The 19,222-nt window shown below is 49.4% G+C and overlaps 1 protein-coding gene across 1 annotated transcript in view; it reads right to left on the bottom strand.

The window, feature by feature from the left end:
* Positions 1 to 19,222, bottom strand: part of Wwc1 (WW and C2 domain containing 1) — a 155,477-nt gene that overhangs the window by 21,524 nt on the left and 114,731 nt on the right. The window contains exons 10-15 of the mRNA XM_041676108.1: positions 12,895 to 12,984; positions 11,362 to 11,897; positions 7,216 to 7,324; positions 6,296 to 6,376; positions 5,064 to 5,150; positions 3,778 to 3,970 (exon numbers count right to left, since the gene is read on the bottom strand). Coding sequence (XP_041532042.1) covers positions 3,778 to 3,970; positions 5,064 to 5,150; positions 6,296 to 6,376; positions 7,216 to 7,324; positions 11,362 to 11,897; positions 12,895 to 12,984 — 1,096 coding nt within the window. The remainder of the gene's footprint in view (positions 1 to 3,777; positions 3,971 to 5,063; positions 5,151 to 6,295; positions 6,377 to 7,215; positions 7,325 to 11,361; positions 11,898 to 12,894; positions 12,985 to 19,222) is intronic.

Below are 19,222 nucleotides of genomic sequence, written 5' to 3'. Positions count from 1 at the left end.
CATGCCATACCTTTTCCTCATGCACAAAGTTACTTAAAATATTCTATAATTACCTTCAGGCTAGGAATACAAGGTATATCTGAAACAAACAAATTTCCTATTTAGACTTCAATTCCAGCTCCAGAATATCTCATTATATATGAAAATATTATAAACAAGTAAAACAAACAAACAAACAAATACCCAAATAAACACCCCCCCCCCCCTCCCCAAATCTGAAACCGTTCTGGTCATGTGTTTCTGACAGGCAGGGATATTCAACCTAAAAGAGGAGGAACCAGATCATGGCGCAGACTGCTAAGCCTGGGTGACCAACAGCAGCTTCTGGGAAAAGAGTGTTGTGTAGGGAGAGGAAGTAAGCAGGCACTTTGCTATTTTGACATCAGTCTCCTCAGTAGGGGAACGAGGAGAATCGTTGCTCTATGCAGGGCTAGGGGGCGGTGGGTTATTTCAGGAGTTAAGTGGCTGGCACGCTCCAGGCACCAGAATAAATGTAAGTATATACAAGAATATGTATATTACTCCTTTATTCATTCAACAAGTATTCCCTGCAGCCAGAGAAGTGTCTAGAACACGATTCCTCCCCAAGGGATGACAGTTTCCTGGGGAGACATACAAACATACTGGATATTGCAGTTCGGAACATGACAGGCTGTGTCTGAGGGACAAGCTGGGGAGGGATCGTGAGAACGGCTGGGAAGCGTGACACTTTCATCAGGTTATTCTAAATTGATAACGAGATGTGCTGCCTGCCGGCCTAGGCTCACAGGCATGAATATCCCTCACCTTCCCAAGCTGGAAGCATTTGGAGGGCATTTACACACTCACGGATTCAATAGACACGATTTACTGAATAGCCTGTAAGCGCTGGCGTTTGCAAACCCTCCAAGCAGCCAGACTGTGGGGGTGAGGGGCACTCGGGGTTTGGGGGAAACCAGTGATGGGCGGTAACTTCAAAGGATGCCACACGGCACAGCTTAGGTGTATTTTCTGTCCGGTCGCACATCAGCAGAGATAGGCTTTGCCAGGCCAGTGACATCAAGTGAAAAAGGAACAAGGACTCTATTGTAAGGGCCACACACTGGCGTCTGCCCTGGCAGGACCCGAACTGAGGGACACTGGCCTTAGTGGCTGGGTGGAGGCAGTGTGATACCACACTAGCACAGGAGGTAGCAGTACCGAAGACAATCTTAGCGAAGGCAGGCTATGTGTTCCCCTAAACCTGGGGTGCGTGGAGGTGAGAGTCTCTAGTCACCCTGAAATGTAACACGGTGTGTGACAGGAACATATAAAGAAGGTGAGCGTGTTCATGCCGGTCCTCGGTCATTTCACTGGATGAAGTGGTCAGGTAACTTAGTCTGTTTGAGTCTTGCTCATTCCCTAAAACGAAGATCACCCGGATACCTCTTCCTGGGGCTGTGCTGAAGGTTAAATAAGGGGTTCTTGGCCCAGTGACGAACTCGCAGATGCTGCTTGTAAGACTGAAGAACTGAACACAGGCTGGCGATTCCGCAGCCCCGGCAAGACAGGGAAACACCTAGTAGAACAGAGAAGCTCTTTCCCCCTTCTGTCTCATGGCTTGTCCTCCTCAGCCACCCAAACCAACACTTCATGTTCCTAAAGTAGCCAGGCAAGGAGGTTTCCCATTGGTCATGGGCAGCAATAAGCCACTGTAAGATCAGCGGGGGTTTTTTTTTTTCTTTTTTGGCTGTAGACTTCAATTAGGAAGGTAGAATAAAAGGCACCCACTTAGGAGAAGAAAACAGGATTTAGTTTCTTCCCAGGGCTGAGGGAAAGACTCGCCAGAGGAGCCTGGGTCTGGAAATGCTTCTCAGTATCCACCATGTTCCTGAAACCATTTTTGCCACCATTTGTGGTCTTCAGGGAGCCCTGAACTAGCTAAAAAAGGACACTGAAGGGCTCAAATGTACACCCTGCAGAGAAGGGGCCCAAATAGAGCTCTGCTACTGTGTTAACTCTGTGACCCAAAGCAAGATCTTCATCTCTGTGACTCAGTTTCCCACTGGTACAAATTACCTATTTTTATAAGACAAATGAAATCAATGGTGTCTGTCAGAAAATGTCACCCAACTGAGATTCACTGCTGTATTTGTGTCCATGGTAACATCATCATAAGAGGTGTGTGTGTGTTTTTTTTTAAAGATTTATTTTTTATTTATTTTTACAGTATTCTGTCTGCATGTATGCCTGCAGGCCAGCAGAGGGCACCAGATTTCATTAAAGATGGTTGTGAGCCATCATGTGGTTGCTGGGAATTGAACTCAGGACCTCTGGAAGAACAACCAGTGCTCTTAACCTCTGAGCCATCTCTCCAGCCCCAAGAGGTATGGTTTCTGTCGTGGGCCGAGTAGAAAAATGGCTGAGGCTCATGCACACTGAGTACTTAGCAGGTTCCCAAATTTGCTGAATCTCTATCTACTGTTGGACCAGAGCACCAGGTGACACAACACTTACCACGGGCACTGAGTGGGGGCAGCACTGCAGGGATGCTTCATTGGACACGAGACCAGACGGGATGGTTGGCAGTAAGGGCCACATTATAGATTTGGGAACTGAGCCTGGCATTGGAGACTCTCGGATGGCGGGGCTGGGAAGGGCCAGCTGGGTGACTTGTCCTTATATCCTGAGGGGGCGGTCCCTAAATTCCCCAGCACAAAGGATTCTCCACCACAAGCAGATCCAAGTGAAGCTGGATAGCTAAGAGTCTCCCACTCTGGGCAAAGACCCACTGCTGCCACCAGGAGAAAGAGCAGCCTGCAGGCGAGGCAGCAACTGCCACGGTTACTTTCTCAGCTTCCAGACGTGGATGCAGAGAGAAGGCTCAGTGCCATGGACAAATCCCTGGCCTATCCTCTACACAAGTTCCACATTTTCTTCTGCCACTTGAATCCATCTACTTCCAAAACAACCCGCACCGCAGTTCGTCTGTGTGTTAGCTGCCTTGTGTAGGGGGCTCTGTCGCCAGATCTGCAGTGCCCAACACAGGCGCAATCGCCTAATAGGCTCCCAGCAGAGACCAGGGGGAGCAGAGCTCTCTTTTAACTCTAAAGCCCACACTGATTTAAAGACACTGGAGCTGTCATTTAAACACTCAGAAATGGCACCAGAGTTAAGAAAGTCTTTCATTTGGTTCAGTTCATTTTATCCCTGAAGCCCCTGGGGAGGGGTTATTCAAGGTTGAACACCCGTACTCTGCTTGTATTTAAGTGCATGGCTTTCACAGGGCTGTAGCATCTCCAGTCCCGGCTCCCGTCAATGCAGGGAGGGGGAGGAAGCTGGAGGAGCAGGAGAGGGTCCATTAACTGAGAACCTGTGTCAGACTCATTGGTAGGTGCTTTGTATGCACGCTTGCAAACCTCAAGACACTCCCCAGTGGGCAATCAGGGGGCATTTTGTAGACAAAGAAAGTGAAAAGCGGAGGTGTTTAGGAACTTGCCCATGATCCCTCAGCTCAGGGGGTAAAGGTGGGATTTGAACGTCAGGCTGTTTTTGCGACTCAGTGCTTCTTGTCTGATCTCTATGCTGCACGGTGAAGCTGAGGCCGAAGGCATGCACTTCCAGGTCCTCTCAGGCCTGCTGCTCCCCTCACACCAAGGGGCTCTCACACACCACAAGACTGAGACCACGCTTCTCTGGGGAGGCATCTCTGCCTGAAATCCAGGCCGTATATGACACATACCCAACCTGTTATGACCTTCATGCCCTAAGGACTGAAGGTCAGGTGGACAGACAGACAGAGACAGACTCAGCTCTCACCAGGCACTCCTCTGCATGGCTCCTGTCTGTGGTACAGACATCTACGCGTAAGGTCTTCTGGTGAAGGGCTGGGTAGGACATGGACACCCAGAATGCCTCATTGAACACGAGGGTATCCGCAGAGTCCAGAGGCCGGGTTCGGAACAGGCAGGTGCTGCTTTCAGAGCAAGGCAGGATGGCTACACGGATGTTCCTGGGGGAGACAGAACCGTCAGAGAGCTGGGTCAGCTGTGTGGGGGTGACGTACTGCAGAAATCCCCAGGGAGACAGCTGTCAAGGAGAGAATGCAGAATGTCTTATGTGAGGGATCCAGGAAGGGCTCTGGGGTACCAACTGCTCTTCCTGCCATGGGTCTCCAAATTCCTAAGGGTCCCAAAGGCTGTGGAGGCTGAGGTAAACTGGGTGCAAGCACTTGATAGGCAGCAATTCCCTAGAACTGAGCAATGGTGGGAACAGGGGCGCTCATGCACTGAAGGCAGATGCTCGAATCTCTGCAGGCAGGAGTTGAACATTCTGTTTGGTGCGTGCACGTGAGTCGAGGCCAGAGGTCAACCTTGTGTGTCAGTCCTCACATGCCTTTTAGCTTGGCTTTTAAAACAGAGTCTCTCATTGGCTTGGAGCTTGCCAAATAGGCTAGGCTGGCTGGCAACCAAGCCCCAGGGTTTTGCCTATCTATGCCTCCCCATTTCTGGCCCTGGCATTGTCTGAGGGGCAGAAAGGAGACAATCTAGAGCTCTGGTCTGTGCTAGATTTCTCTTCTCCTCCCACATCCTATCCCAGGACACTGTCTGAATACAGTAACAGTTGTCTCCAGGCCTTGTGGTCTAGTTATGGGAGGAAATGTCTAGGTAGATGAATACAATGTAACATACACCCAGGCTACAGCAAGAATGCATGCAGACAGTGCAGGTGCCTGCTCTTGCAACCTCTAAGGTAACACACCAGTCACGTCTAGAACCAGAGAGTTGTTTCTGCACAGAGAAGACAACAAGGACCTGACTGTTCTCATGAGGTCACAGACCAGGAGATTTCCATGCAGGAAGGACCGGCTTGACCAGCATTCCTTGAGCAGTGGGTGGTGGGCATCCAGGCTGTACCAGGAAGTGGGGAAGCTGTCTACTGTGCCAGTCTCCAAAGCCGGTAAATGTACCATTGTGTGTGGGGGGACACAGGCAGCACTAGCATGCTCGCTTGCATTAAATGCCTGCAGTGGTCTCTGCAGTTAGAGCTTTCCCAGGAGAGCGCAGGTGAGAGAGAGACACACAAATGCAGGGCTCCGTACTCACACTTTCTGCTCTTGTTGCAGTAACAGAGCGGAGAGGTTACTCAGCTGGATTACTAATATTGCAAATTGCCTGTTCTTCTCATCATACCTGAAATGAAGGGGTGGGTAGAACACCAATCAGCAAATCATTTATTTCCTCCCCCCCCCGTCCTTTCTACTCCCCCCTCCCATCTTTCAAACAGGGTTTCACTACTTAGCCATGGGTAGCCTATGTAGTAGACCGGACTGGCCTTGAACTCACGGAAATCCTTCGGCTTCTGTTTCCCCCGTGTCAGGAGTAAGGGTATGTGCCACCATGCCCAACCTTTTCATTCTTAAGAGTCATTAGTCAGGGCTGCTGGCTGCTCTGTCCAGTGCGATAAGCTGAAAGCACTCACCCTCAGCTTTGCTGCCACGACCAGATACAGGTCCAGAACTGGCAGCCATCTGATTTTTCATTTGTTTGTTTGTTTGTTATTGAAACATAGCCTGGAACTTGCTATGTAGACCAGGCTGGTCTCCAACTCAGAGAGATCCACCTGCCTCTGACTCCTCAGTGCTGGGATTAAAGATGTGCACTGCCGTGCCTGGTTCTGGGGACTGAACTCAGGCTTTCACGGTAAGTATCTTCACTGGGTAAGCCATCCAACTGGCCCATTCATTTCAATTTTAAAGAGTTACCAGAAGTATTGAGGACCGGCCTCAACAAAATCACCTCTTACCAGTGTAGGGGCGTGGGAACTGAAGACAGAAACCACAAGACAGTATCGGGAGGGAGTTTCATGGATTACTCAGATCCTGAAATCACCTGCTTTTATTTTTCCGTGGCTTTTATACCCAACGTAGACTGGGGTATGAAATTATCTGTTATTAACATTTTTGCATAAGAAGACGTGGAAGTCATTCCCCAGGAAGAGAAGGCAGCAGCAACAGCAGTGCTGTGCTCTCCAGGGTCAACAACCCTGAGTTAGGATCGTTGGAACCTGGATGGGGATGCAAAGGCAACCACCATAAGAGCAGATACTCAGCAAGCAGAAAGTCTGTGTGCTCAGCCTCTGTCCACATCTGTACCAGTCACAAGAAGCTTGGCATTGCTCATCTATGGTGAAGGGGCCAGTACTCAGGAACCCACTAAGGCTGGTGGGTCCTGCTTCTTCCGTGGATAGCCATGGAGGTACAATATTGTCAATGAAGAGGCCCTATATAAACCCTTCTTCTGTCCTTGTCCCCCCCGCCCCGCCCCCCATCACTTACTTCAGGGCAATTTGAACCCGGGTGGCTCCCATGGCTTCTGATTCTTCACTGTCGAATGTAGCAACTTCAGAAGTGCCCAGTCTATTATAAGACACCAGGGGAAGGGGTTAGTGTCCCATAGCTGCCCACGAACAAAAGCCTTTTCTGGACTCAGGGTCCCTGCTGTGAGACTAGACTGCTGGCTGTGTGCTCAGTGTGTCCCTGGACCCTCATTTTCCCAGGGGCTTAGAACCCTTCTCCAGAATATACTTCCTTTCTCTAGCTAGCATCTCTTTCCCTAGCACACACTTTACAGCTGTCACCCCAGAACCCACATTTTGCCCCTAGCCTTGGATACCACCTGCATCTCTGCTGCCTGCGTGTTGGGTGCGGCTCCAAAAAGGGCTACCTGGGGAAAGGCTAGATTGTAGTAATTGGAGCGGCGGGTCTGCGTCCCCAGCACCCCGGCTGCCTGCTCGGCTAGCTTATGCCCCGAAATAACAACACACAAACTGTATTCATTTAATCACTGCTTGGCTCTTTAGCTCTAGCCCTTACTGGCTAATTCTGATATCCCGATCAACCCATCTCTAATAATCTGTGAGAACCGGTCTTACCGGGAAGATTCTAGCCTAGTCCATCCTGGGTCGAGCTTCATGGCGTGTGTCTGCCTGGGAGCTGGGAGTATGGCGTCTCTCTCAGGCGTCTGCTCCAGAGAGCAGAGCTGTGGAGACTGAGCTCACTTCCTCTTCCTCCCAGCGTCCTGTTCTGCCTACTCCTCCCACCTATCTTCCAACCAATAAAATGGGCCAAGGCAGTTCCTTTATTAGCCAATGACCTTCCTCCATCACTAGATGACCGGAAATGCCCTTCTGCAGCTCCACCACATCCTTTGGAGGCTCCCACGCTCCCCAGGAATGGAACAACAGCCAGGGACCCACCTCTGCGCAGAAGGCTCGTACACACCACTGTCCCCAGCCACAGACTCATCAGACACTGCAGCCGATACACAGGCCACTTTCAGGCCACACCCCGGGGTCACACCTGCAGCTGTTTGAAAGAAGGGGAAGAAGAAAGAAAGTCAAGTTCAGAAATCACACAATTTTGACCCGCTCTCCAGTGAACTCGAATACACCTCTGAACACTCTAGTAAGGTCCTTCTTGACTTGGGACAAGGGAAGGGGTCATATGTGATTTCATGGCTGTGATGGCTATTTTTGCTTGTCAACTTGACCACATCTAGAATTAACTAAAACTCAAATAGCTGGGCACATATATGAGGGACTTTTTACCTTAATTAAATTATTTGACATGAAAGATCCATTTTAAATCCAGATCTTTGGGGTGGACAGATCCACCTTTAATCTGGGCCATACCTTCTGCGGGAAGCCTATATAAGGACACGGGAGAAGGAAACTTGCTCTTTCTTTGCCTGTTTGTTTTTGCTTTTGGTGGCAAGTTCATTCCCCATGCCTGGCATTAGAGCCTACTTATTTGTCATTTTGGGGAATACTGAAGACCAGTTGAGACATCCAGCGTCGTGGAGTGAACAACCGCTGGATTTTAGGAACCGCTGGTCATAGGCAGCCATATTGGATTAGTTGGACCACAGCTTGTAAGTCATTCTAATACATCCTCTCTCTCTCTCTCTCTCTCTCTCTCTCTCTCTCTCTCTCCACACACACACACACACACACACACACACACACACACACACACACACACACACCACACATCCAGGGGATCTGCCTCCCTCTTCTGACTTTCAAAGGTATGGGCACAAATGTGGTGCATATAAGTACAAGCAGGCTAAACACTCATTCACGTAAGATATAAAACTGCCTGGTTTTAAACACGGTTCTACCATAGGCTGCTTTATGACCATGGGACACTGACTGAACCCCAGTAAGTCCCAGGTTCCGCCTACTTTATAGGCTTCTGGGGGGACTGAATGTGGGAACGTCCATAGTAATGGAGACTTCAGTTCCTCTGTATGAGGTTTAGGGTGTGTGTGTGTGGGGGGGGGTGTGCATGCGTGCACACACAAGTGTATAGGTGCTTGTGTGATGTCTACATACATGTTCAGTCCAGAGGTCAACTCAAGTGCTATTGCTCAGGAGCCACACCCCTTGTTTCTTTGAGACAGGGTCTCCCTGTCCAAGGCTCACCATTAGGATGGAGTAGCTGGCTAGTAAGCCCCAGGGATCCCCATCTCTGCTTCTAGTGCCAGGATTATAAGCACACACTACCAATACTGGCTTCTTATCACCTTTTAAACATGAATTCTGGGGGTTTAACTCAGGCCCTCATGTTTGTGAAGCAAACACTTGACTAGCTCTCCGGACCTGACAGGTGTGGGTTTTTAAGACTGGATTTTAGGATGTATCCAAGGCTAGCTTCAAACTCCTGATCTTTCCGCCCAAACCTCCTCAGTGCTGGGATTACAAGACAGAGTCATCCTGCGCAGAGAGTGGTATTGTTTTATAGGTCTTCCCTACAGACCCGGGACAAATTAACAACCCTTTGCCTATTAAAGGAAAGCAAGGGAGGATGCATTCATAGTCAGCTCCTCCTTCTCTCCCCCTCTCTCCCCTTAGCAGAAGTCTCTGGCTGGGGTCATAACTGGGCTCTTTGTATATGGTCCACATTTCCTCCAGGCCCAAATAATGGCGCGCAGGACCCACTGCCAGGCCCTGAGCTACAGATGGGAAGAAATTGTCCATGAAGGCTAGCTCCAGGTATTTCACCCTACAGCCAAATGCTCCTATAAGCACCAGTGCAAGCCCAGCCCTGGGGTAGACAGAGACACCCCAGGGGCTGGATGTATGGTGGTGCACTGAGATTGGGGTTTTAGCAGGCTGGGGAAACAAGCCATTTTGGTGAGGAGAGCCTGGGACGCATCTGGTGCTGGAGATGCAGGAAAAAAGCTTTTCCAGCCTTGTGCCACACCTGCTGAGCCCTGGGGGAGACTTCCCACCTTCAGCCCCGCTCTCTGCTCTCCGCTAAACCACTTAAGGAGATTAATTTGTCTGCTGACTGAACAGCAGCACTAATCGCATAACCTGCTTAATGGCTGAGCCCTGCCTGGCACAGCTCACAGCAGGGCAAGGTTGCTGGAGATGGCGTGAAAGAAACAGGTTGTCACCTAGCTGTCTCTATACCACTGTTGGGAGGGGGATGGAGAGGGTCTCTTTCCAGGACCAGGTTGGAGTCTGAATGTCCTGATGTGGCCCTGCATCCTGAACAAAGACTTCTTAAGCCAAGGAAGAGCTTTTACCCACACCCCCTTCTCCCTGGGGATCAATTTGCTGAGGCTTGCCACCTGCAATAGGAGGCTTGTTTTTATTTTTGTTCGAGAGAACTCAGCGAGATTCCCTTCCTGATGAGGGAACCCCAGGGATCTCTCAGTCCCTCTTTAAAGAAATGGCTGACACCAGGAGCCTTCAGTTAACTGCGAAACCTCACTCCCCCGCTACTGACTCCTATGCACAGACTGGCAGCTCCAGGCATAGCAGCCATGCTACTGCCCATTCTAAAAAAGACAATGCACACTTCGCAGAGGGATGAGGCTTAAATGAATAGACACATGCTCCCAGACCTGAGTGAGCCTTGTATGCCTCGACCCAAGCACAAAAGCCAATACTGTGGGTGCAAGGTGGGGCCCGCAGATGAGCTTACTGGGCACTCTGCTGCGTCATGTCCAGGTGGGGCAAGTACCAAGAGAGTCACACATCTGTGGGACACTGAGCCCATCCAGGGATTGGGCTCTGAGATCAGAAAGACCTAGCTTCCTCATTTGCTGCTAGGACAACCCTGGCCAACAGATGTTACCTCTTTGAACCTCAGCTTCCTCATCTATGAAATGGGCAGAGAAGAAACAACCCATTTTCCTCCCTCCTCCTCTCTCTCTCTCTCTCTCTCTCTCTCTCTCTCTCTCTCTCTCTCCCCCTCTCTCTCCAGTACATCTCAATCTCTGATAAGAGAACTGCAGTTCATTCTGTGGCAGCGGCTACGGTTTTCCTTCTCTCTAAACCTAGGCCATCAATTTCACCAGCAGCATCTAATCTGAAGATTCCCATCTGACTCCTAATCAGAATGTTCTCTTTGATTTCATGAAGAAATGCAAGACATTCCCAGGGTTCCCAAGGTCCTTGCTATAATTGGTATACAATCCACATCCCACTACCAGGTCCTGTGTGATCAGGACGCTGCCACTGACCATAGCTTTTCTCGGTCCCAAGTTATGAGCACTGCTGTGGCCCCAGAGATTTTACTCACTCCTTCCTTTCTCTCCCCCCTCCTTTTAAATTAAATTTATTATCATTGTGTATATTTATGTGCATGTGTGCACATACGGAGGTCAGAGGACAACTTTTGGGAGTCAGCGCTCCTTTTACCATGGGTTCCGGGTATTGAACTCAGGCTGTCAAGCTTGTGCAGCCAGCACCTCTACCCATTGCTTTTGTATTTTGAGATACGATTTCAAAGCTTCCAACTGAAGAGGCCACATAGTGGAGGATGACTTTGTGCTCCTAATCCTCACACCCCTTCCTCCTAAATTCTGGGATTAGAGTTGAATGCTACCACACTTTCTTATACCCTGGCCCCCAACCAAGCCCTTCTCATCGTTTAAGCCTCTATCCATTCTGAACCAGCCACCTCACCCCCACCCAAAGGCTTTCCCACATGCCCTGCTGGGTTTACTTCACATGCTTTTGTCTGGTGCACGTGGCTCCAGATGAACCTGGGCTTTTTAAGAGCGGTGTCTGTCATCTACACGGGTCCTTAGCAACTAAGTTTGCCATATGACATGTCTGTGGAAAGCTTAGCTGAATTAATCCAAGTATATTCAATTAGCCCAGGATCTGAGATTCATGTTGGTAGGTGCTAAATAGCTATTGAATGAAATCTGCCAAAACAAAGCAAAACCCTAGCCCAGGACCTAGCACATTCTGCATTTGTCAGTATCTACTGAATAAATAAACAGCCACAGAAAGACCCAGCCATCGACAGTAGTCAGGAATTATCACAGGAACCCCCTGCCTCCTGGTTCCAAATAAGCCCCAGCCTCCCCCCGTGCTCCGTACCTTGGCCCAGTGGCTTGCCCTCAGGTCCTGGTTCCTCTAGCTGGTATCTTTCCCGGGTGCTGCTGCCGAGGCTCAGCTCACAGAGAGCCATACTCAGCTCTGCGTCTTCAAACTCCAGCGGGGTCAGAAAGGCATCTCCAGCAAGGAGGGGATCAGCGATGAGAGGGGAACAGGGAGGGGATGGGGAGGAGAGAGAGGAGCGTGGTGACAGGGAAGTCATGGACTTTGGAGTGCCAGACAGGGAGCGTAAGGCCTGCAGGCGGCTGCCTCCCTCTGCCTTCTGAGTCTTGGCCACCTCATCCTCGTGGATGGTGGTGATGCAGCCCGAGGGCCGGAAGCCTGTGCTGCCCTCCAGGAACAGCAGTTCCACCTTGCTCTGGAGCTCCGGGTCGAGCTGCTCGAACGGGTCATAATAGAGGTCAGTGAAGCTGGCTGAGGTGGAGGAGTCCAGGCTGGAGGCAGCCAGGGAGCCCCGGCTGGATGTGAGTGACCCAGGGCTGCTGCCTGAAGACAGGGACTGCATGCTACTTGAGAGGCTAGGGGCAGGGAGAGGAAGAGATAGACGGCGATGCAGTGAGTCGGCTTCAGGGAACTCCACCAGGTCTGGGAAACACTAAGGGTACTGGGTACGCATCTGTCTTCCTAGCCTACTTGACAACGTAAGCTGGGCCATGTACCCGATTCCACTCAGAAAAAAATAAGAGATCCTGAGAAAGTCATGTACCCAAAGTAGCAGAGCTGGGCTGTGGGCCCAAGTTCAGACTCTTGCTTTGTAGGTCAGGCTGGCTTCAAACTTATGATGCCCTTGTTTGCAGCTCTGAGTGCTGGGATGATAGTCGGAAGTCACACACGTGACTTCCACAGTTTCCTTCTACCCCTCTTTCCTATTGCTCACATTGAAACTTTATTGAAGTATTTTTGCTTCTTCATTTTTTTTTATTTATTGGTTGATTGAGATGGGGTTTCACTGTGTAGCTCTGGCAGGCCTAAAATTTGCTATGTAGACCAGGCTGGCCTCAGAAATCCAAAGGCCGTACCTCCCGAGTCTGGGATTAAAGGCGCGGGACACCATGCCCAGTCCCAACTCACTTTTTTTAATATGTTCAAATATTTAACTTAAAAGGAGACCTCACATCCTAAATGTCAACTGAAAAGCAGTATCTATTGATAAAAACAGGAAGAAACCACTTTTGCTGGGGAGGGAGAGAAACTTGACAAAAAGCTACTATGAGATTCCAGTAATATACTTCAGCCCTTGAGGCCTGAGATTATGGAAGCCTACTATATGCTGAAAAAGTGGGCTGGCAGGCGGAAGTGACAGGCTTTCACACACATGGGCATCTTCTTGGGGCCATCTCTGTGTGTATAGTCCCAAGGGATGAAGGACAACAGCCAGCCATCCTGGCCAAGCTCCTATCTGCTAGAATAACCTCCTTCTCTGCGTCTCATAGTTAAGGGGGATCGTGAAGGGCATCACGGAGCTGGGCCACCTCCCGGCCATCCCTATGGGGACAGTCACCACCCACCACTCACCTTTTCAGCTGCGAGTGCAGAGAGGCGACCTGCCGAGTGGCTTCCTCCAGTTCTCTCACCAGCTGGTTCCTCTTGCTGTTTAACTTCAACCTGAAGGAAGAGAAGGCATGACGATGATGCCCCAAAGGGATGCCGTGCTCCAGGTCCCCTCTGGATCTCCGAAAAAGAAAATGAGGTCTGTGCCCTGACAGATGGACATGACAACCGCACAGGGACGACTGTAAAAACATCTCACTAGGGTGTTGTGAAGACATACAGTCAATTCATACACAAATTCTGTCGGAATCGTGTTGCTACCTGCCATACCTTACGGACTACACTAGGAACCTAAAGACAATGCACTGATTTGTTTTATGATATGTGCGCGTGAAGAGTGGTCTTTAACCATTTTACAGATGAGGAAATTGAGGCTCTTGGTTACATAGTTTACTCAAAACTATGGATGTAGTGGGGGAATTAGGATTCCACCAAAGTGCCATTCCCTCCCTCTCTTCCTTCCATCTCTCTCTTCCCTTCCTCTCTTTCAACTGCTCTCTCCTCTCCTGCCCTCCCTTCTTCTTTCCATCAACCACGATTTGTTGAGTGCCCAGGTTACCCTAGATGCTGTCCCTGGGAAAGAGAACTCGCTGCCACTCTTACAGAGCACGGAGGGTGGAGGACAATGGGCATCTAATTAGAGGAGGGTGTGGCAAGGTCCAGAAGAATTGAAAAGAGCAGAGGATGGGATCCTTAATTTAGACTTTGAGCAAATGGCTTTGTGGCCAGATTTCTGGCACCCACTCTTGCCTGTGTCCTGGGTTCCCAGGCTCAACGTTAGATCACTTTCCCAGGCTCTCTTATAACTGGCTGAGACGCGCGAACAACTTCTAGACAACAAGATCTGGGCAGATGGCACGAGTATCAGCCTGAAGTGTTTAAGGGAAGTGTCTTCCTCAGATCCTTGTGGCCTTAAAGGAGAGGCAGAAAGGCTGTGGGCTCTTCAGTGACAAGGGAGGCTGGCAGTTACTGGGAATATTAAGATATTATATGGGTAAGAATCAAACCTCAAGAGTGTTTATCCACAAGATCTGGGATTATTTCTTACAGTCGGCTATCCCCTACTAATAGGGAAATCGAAGTGGCTCTGTAGACAGGAGGTAGGGAGGAAGGGGGGGGTCACTCTTTTCCAGGCGAAACGGCTGAGTTCATTCACTCTACTGTGGGGTCTGGATGATAAATTTCCATGTCAAGGTGACTCACTCCTACTCCCTGCCACTCTGCTAGAGAAGGAGCTTGACTGGCCCTTGCTCTCTGGTCCCAGGAAGGCACCAAGAGCTCAGTGCCTGAGGATAAGGGCTAGTTTCACACAAAATCAAACCAAGCCAGGCCATCTCTCTACCACAACATGAGACCGGAGGTGGCCCTTGACACAAGCCTGCAGAAGCTGTGCTTGCTCCTGGGCAAGAGAACCTGTGAAATCACTGACAAGACAGAACAGTAAGCCAACGGTAGGCTGACTGGCCTTGGCATCAGTCTTGGCCAACTCAATCTCCAGAGCTTTCCTCCCAGATTCTTGCCTGGTCTGATGGGGACAGAGAAGAGGCTGGCAGATGGGGCCTTTAATGAACAAATCCCAGATTTCTCAAGGGAATGAATGAGGCTGTGCAATATTCCGACCCTCTAAGAGCAAAGCTCACAAAGGAGAATACGTCTGAGGTCAAGAAGTGGAGCTCGCGGTTTCTATAGCGCAAGCCTGAGTATGCTGGGAGCAAATGCAGGTCCCCACTGGAGCCTGAGCAGGACAGTGAAGGAACTGTCCTCAGGCTGACTTGACTTCCTGAGCAGGCAAGGACAGCCACAGACAGTAACACACAGGTGCTGCGGTCCCCTCCCAGCGGCAGCAGGCTTAGCAGGCCAGATGGTGCTGTGAGTGATGTGCACATGCTGGGAGGCCGTGAATACATCAATTGTGGAAACAGGCAGAAGATCCAGGGGGTGGGGCCTGAATACCCACAAGCTGTAACTAGGCACCTGGGGTGCTGGTTAAAAATGCAATCGCCTGGGCTGCATCTCAGGCCTGAAGAACTGGTCCCCGGGGTGGGGCTGTGGTGCCCATGATCTAACAAGCATCCTGTGTGACCACACACTGGCTCTGATGCATGCATGATGCATGGTTCGCAGAGAGAGTGAATCACAGGGAATGCAAAGAATGTGAAGACAGACCTGAAGGAGAAAGAAAAGGCGGGAGGTGGGGAGGAATGCAAAAAGGGCACTGGGGGCGCTAAAGGGAAGAGAACAGAGAAAAAGGGACACAGAGGGGGAGAGAGGAGGGAGAGACTTACAGAAAAAGAAAGCAGGAAGCTAGAGGCCCAGCACTGAATACAGACAACAGGGATCAGAATCAAGTGGACTGAGATCCATCAGCACTTTCCCTGCCATTCCCTTGGCTTCTCTCTTCAGAACTTTCTTAGGGCACAGAGGCATCTTGCCCTGTGCCCACTGCCTTCCTGACTGCTGCATGCACCCAGGGACCTTGTCCTCCAGAACCCTCGTGTGGCCCAATCAGCGGAGGAGTGGAGAGTCTTGATTCCCTAGACTGGCTGTGTGGATTCACTGTTCCACTGGAGCTCCTGGACCTTCGACAGATGGGGTTGAAAGCAATATTGAAAGGCCTTCTGAGCAGGCAGCTGCCTAAATGAAGTAGGTGCTTGAACTGCAAGCCTGGACCCAGCTCTGTCACTTGGTGATGTCAAGTGAGTCTCAATTTCCTCATTTGTAAAGCATGCTCTCAAGTTACTAGACAAAACATAGGGTCTGGCCCATGACCAGTGCACCTTTGGGGTGCCTGAAGGATCTTCTAGTTCTAACTTCAGGAAACGAAAACTTTCACGGCAATGAAATATCTCCGTTCACAATCTGGTCCAAAATGCCTGCTCGTAGACTTCCGGTACTTGGTGTCTGTGCCTTCTTTTTTTCTCTATGAGGCAAATGACCTCATATTGGTCAATAGTGAGGGTTAACAGATCAGCAAGATTCAAGTAGGGCTGTGATCAGTGTGTCCTCTCCAGCTTCTGGCAGAAAAGATTGATGGCCGACCAACAGCTCCCAGGGACAGTCACTGGGTCTAGTACTAGGCGAAAGCCCAGGCACTGGCACAAAGGTCCAGTAAGCCCCTGCCCGGGCCTCCCATCCATTTATACTTTCAATAAACACAAAAGGCACAGGGCATATGACAGAACCCTTATCATCACAGGATATGGTTCCCGGAAAACCAGCATGGTGCCCTCAGGCAAGTGCCGGTGTGGACTATAAAACACCAGCTATTTAAGGTTTGCTGTTCTCCTTATAGTAAAATTGCTGATGGGTCAAAGCTGGCCAGCCATTCCTGCCAGCAGAGGATAGAAGGGAAGGTGATAGACTTTGGATGTCTCAGTTAGTAGTTCTGAGAATCTGCTTGGTTGGAAAGATTGGTCCAGTTCGCAATCAAGGGATCCTTGGCCCCCAGGGTCAGGGCAGGGCCTGGATGAGCATCAGATGCTAGTGAAAACAGAGCTTACTCAGTTGCTAGGATGCTGCTGTGAGCTGGGTGTTTTAGAGATGAAGGGCTACGGGCCGTGTATATGCAGAATACATACAGATACACACAGGTGCCCGGACTTCCCAGACTGCTCCCCATGAGGTGCATGCATGTTCCTCTGCTTTACAAACTAGACGTACGCCTGGCATTGCTGGGAAAACGAATCCCCTCGCTTATTCCTGAGCAATTACACACATTTGAAAATCACAGTGTGGCTGTGTGTGTGGGTGTATATCTGCTTGTGCAAATATTATTAAATCATAAAAAAGAGAATGAAATACTGTCATTTGGAGTAAGATAGATGGATCTGGAAGACGCTTTGTTAAATGAAATAAACCGAGTACAGATAAACACTGCATGTTTCTCATTTTAGAAGATACAGAAATCAATCTCCTAGGAGCAGAGAAGAACCATGGTCACTGGGAAGGCTAGAGGGAGGTCGGATAATGAGTTCTGAAATACATTCTCATGGGAGAAATTAGTTCTGGGGCTCTGCGTTGCGGTCTCATAGTGGCAGTGGACAGGTTATTTCAAAACAGCAAGAAGATTCTGAAAGCTCCGAAAACAGAAACGAGAAATGTTGACAATGGGAACGCCAATTATCCTGGTGTCGTCATTATTCAGGGTGGACATATGCTGAAATAGCACCCTGCTTTGTAAATACTTACAAGCACTGTCTATGTTAATATAAAAAAATTAAAACGAAAAATCCCTAGCTTCAATTCTGCATCCCTTCAGTGGTAGGCGGGGAGATGTTGCTCCAAATCTGCTACGGACAGAATGAAAAGAGCCAGAAGAGACTTGCAGGTTATTAGAACAACGCTCCACTCTTCCGCGTTGTGTGCTCAATCTATCCTGCTTTGTGTCTCACACACACATACACACAATCCTAGAAACTGGGAGGCCTGAGGTCCTGTTTCCAGCAGATCTGGTTGCTATGGAGGAATCCCTTTGTGACTGTGGCAGCTTGTATGAGCATGTCCTCCATAGGTTCATCTATCTGGATATTTGGTCCCCAACTGGTAGAGCTATCTGGGGACATTTAGGAGGTATGGCCTCACTAGAGGAAGTATATCACCGGGGACAGGATTTGAGAGCTCCAGGCCTTGCCCTATTTGTAGTTTGCTCTCTCTCTCTCTCTCCACTCTCTGCTTGTGTTTAAGATATGACCCCTCAGTCTGTTGCTCCGTTGCTTGCTGCCACACTCCCCTGCCAGGATCAACTCCAACCCTCTTGAACCATAAGCCAAAATAAACTCTTCTTCTTGAAGTTGCCTTGGTCACACTGCTTCCTTACAGCAACAAAGAGTAACCAATACACTGATTCACCGACAGCAGGCTTCTCACTTTGACCTCAGATAACAGTCCTCTTAACTTCTGAATGCTCCAGATTGCCACACACAGATGTCATGCTACAGGACAGCCTTTGCAGAGTGAATGACGGTGGGTATGACTGAGTGAGTGACTGGATGGACGGGTGAATGTCTGCGAACTATAAGACCTCCTTTAAGCACAATTCTCTATTGTTTTTTGATTTGCTTTTCAAGACAGAGTTTCTCTGTGTTGCTTTGGAGCCCATCCTGTAACTACTTCTTGTAGACCAGGCTGGCCTCAAACTCACAGAGATCCACCCGCCTCTGCCTCCTGAGTGCTGGGATTAAAGGCATGTGCCACCACTGCTCAGCAATAATTTTCTATTTTCTAATTTGGGAGAAGGGGTTGCAAGGAGCACCAAAGGAAATACAGAGTCTGAAACAGGTCTCAACGTCCCAGATGAGGCTGGCTCATAGTCTTTACAGTTTACATTAATTGTCAGTATTTGAAAATTAAAAATCCAGCTGATAACCCTTTAAAGTTCCACTGTGGTGTACAGTTCAGTAGTAGAGCACTTGCCTAGCATGTGTGAGGCCCTGGGTTGCATCCCTAAGCGCTACAAAAAAGGAACATAAGGACCACGGGCCACACAGAGCCCTAGAGCCTGCTCACTGGATCTAGGAGGCAGTGCCCACATCAGACAAGCAGGGTCAAAGTCCCCCAGACTGATGGGTCTACAGCTAGGTGCGCCGTAAGCATCTCCATCACATGCTTAGCCCGTAAGCATTTCAGTCTGCAACCCCTAGGCCACTGGCCTTCAAACATCGGCCCCTCGGGACATGCTGAAAACAGTACAGTGGGTCGTGAAGAAAAAAAGAAGATAATGGCATATTCTGGCTACGACACCAAATACCCCCATCAGTAACAAAGCATACAGATATTTCAGACTGCTTATAACTAAAACCATGTCTGTATACATATTCTCCTGTATGATTTATTATTATTTTAGTGTGTGTGTGTATGTGTGTCTGTGTGTACACTTGTGCACAGTTTTTCCTCTCCTTCCCCCATGTAGATCCTAGGAATTAAACTTGGGTTGTCAGGCTGGGTGGCAACCACCTTTACCTAGTAAGTCATCTCAGCTGCCCTCCTGTATGCTTTAAATCATCTCTATACAGTGCATCCCAATACAGTGCAAGTACTACAAATTAGTTGTTAAGATAATACATCAAATATTTGTATTTTTTGTTATATTAATTTTTAATCTACTTTTCAAACATTTTCAATCTGTGATTGATTTCCAGGATCAGGAACCCTTGAGTACCAAGGGCTGACTGTCTAACAGAAGAGAGGAAACATCAGAGGACATCCCCTGCCCCAGACACCCACACAGTGAATCCAAAGGTGTGTATGTGTTTAGGAGCAGAAATAAGCAAGGGAAATCATTTCCCCGGCGACA

The sequence above is a fragment of the Microtus oregoni genome, unplaced genomic scaffold (genome assembly GCF_018167655.1).
Source record: "Microtus oregoni isolate MIOR12 unplaced genomic scaffold, Mior012 000027F_ref0000203, whole genome shotgun sequence".
Taxonomy (NCBI): Eukaryota; Metazoa; Chordata; class Mammalia; order Rodentia; family Cricetidae; genus Microtus; species Microtus oregoni.
This window is presented reverse-complemented; position numbering and strand designations above follow the sequence as displayed.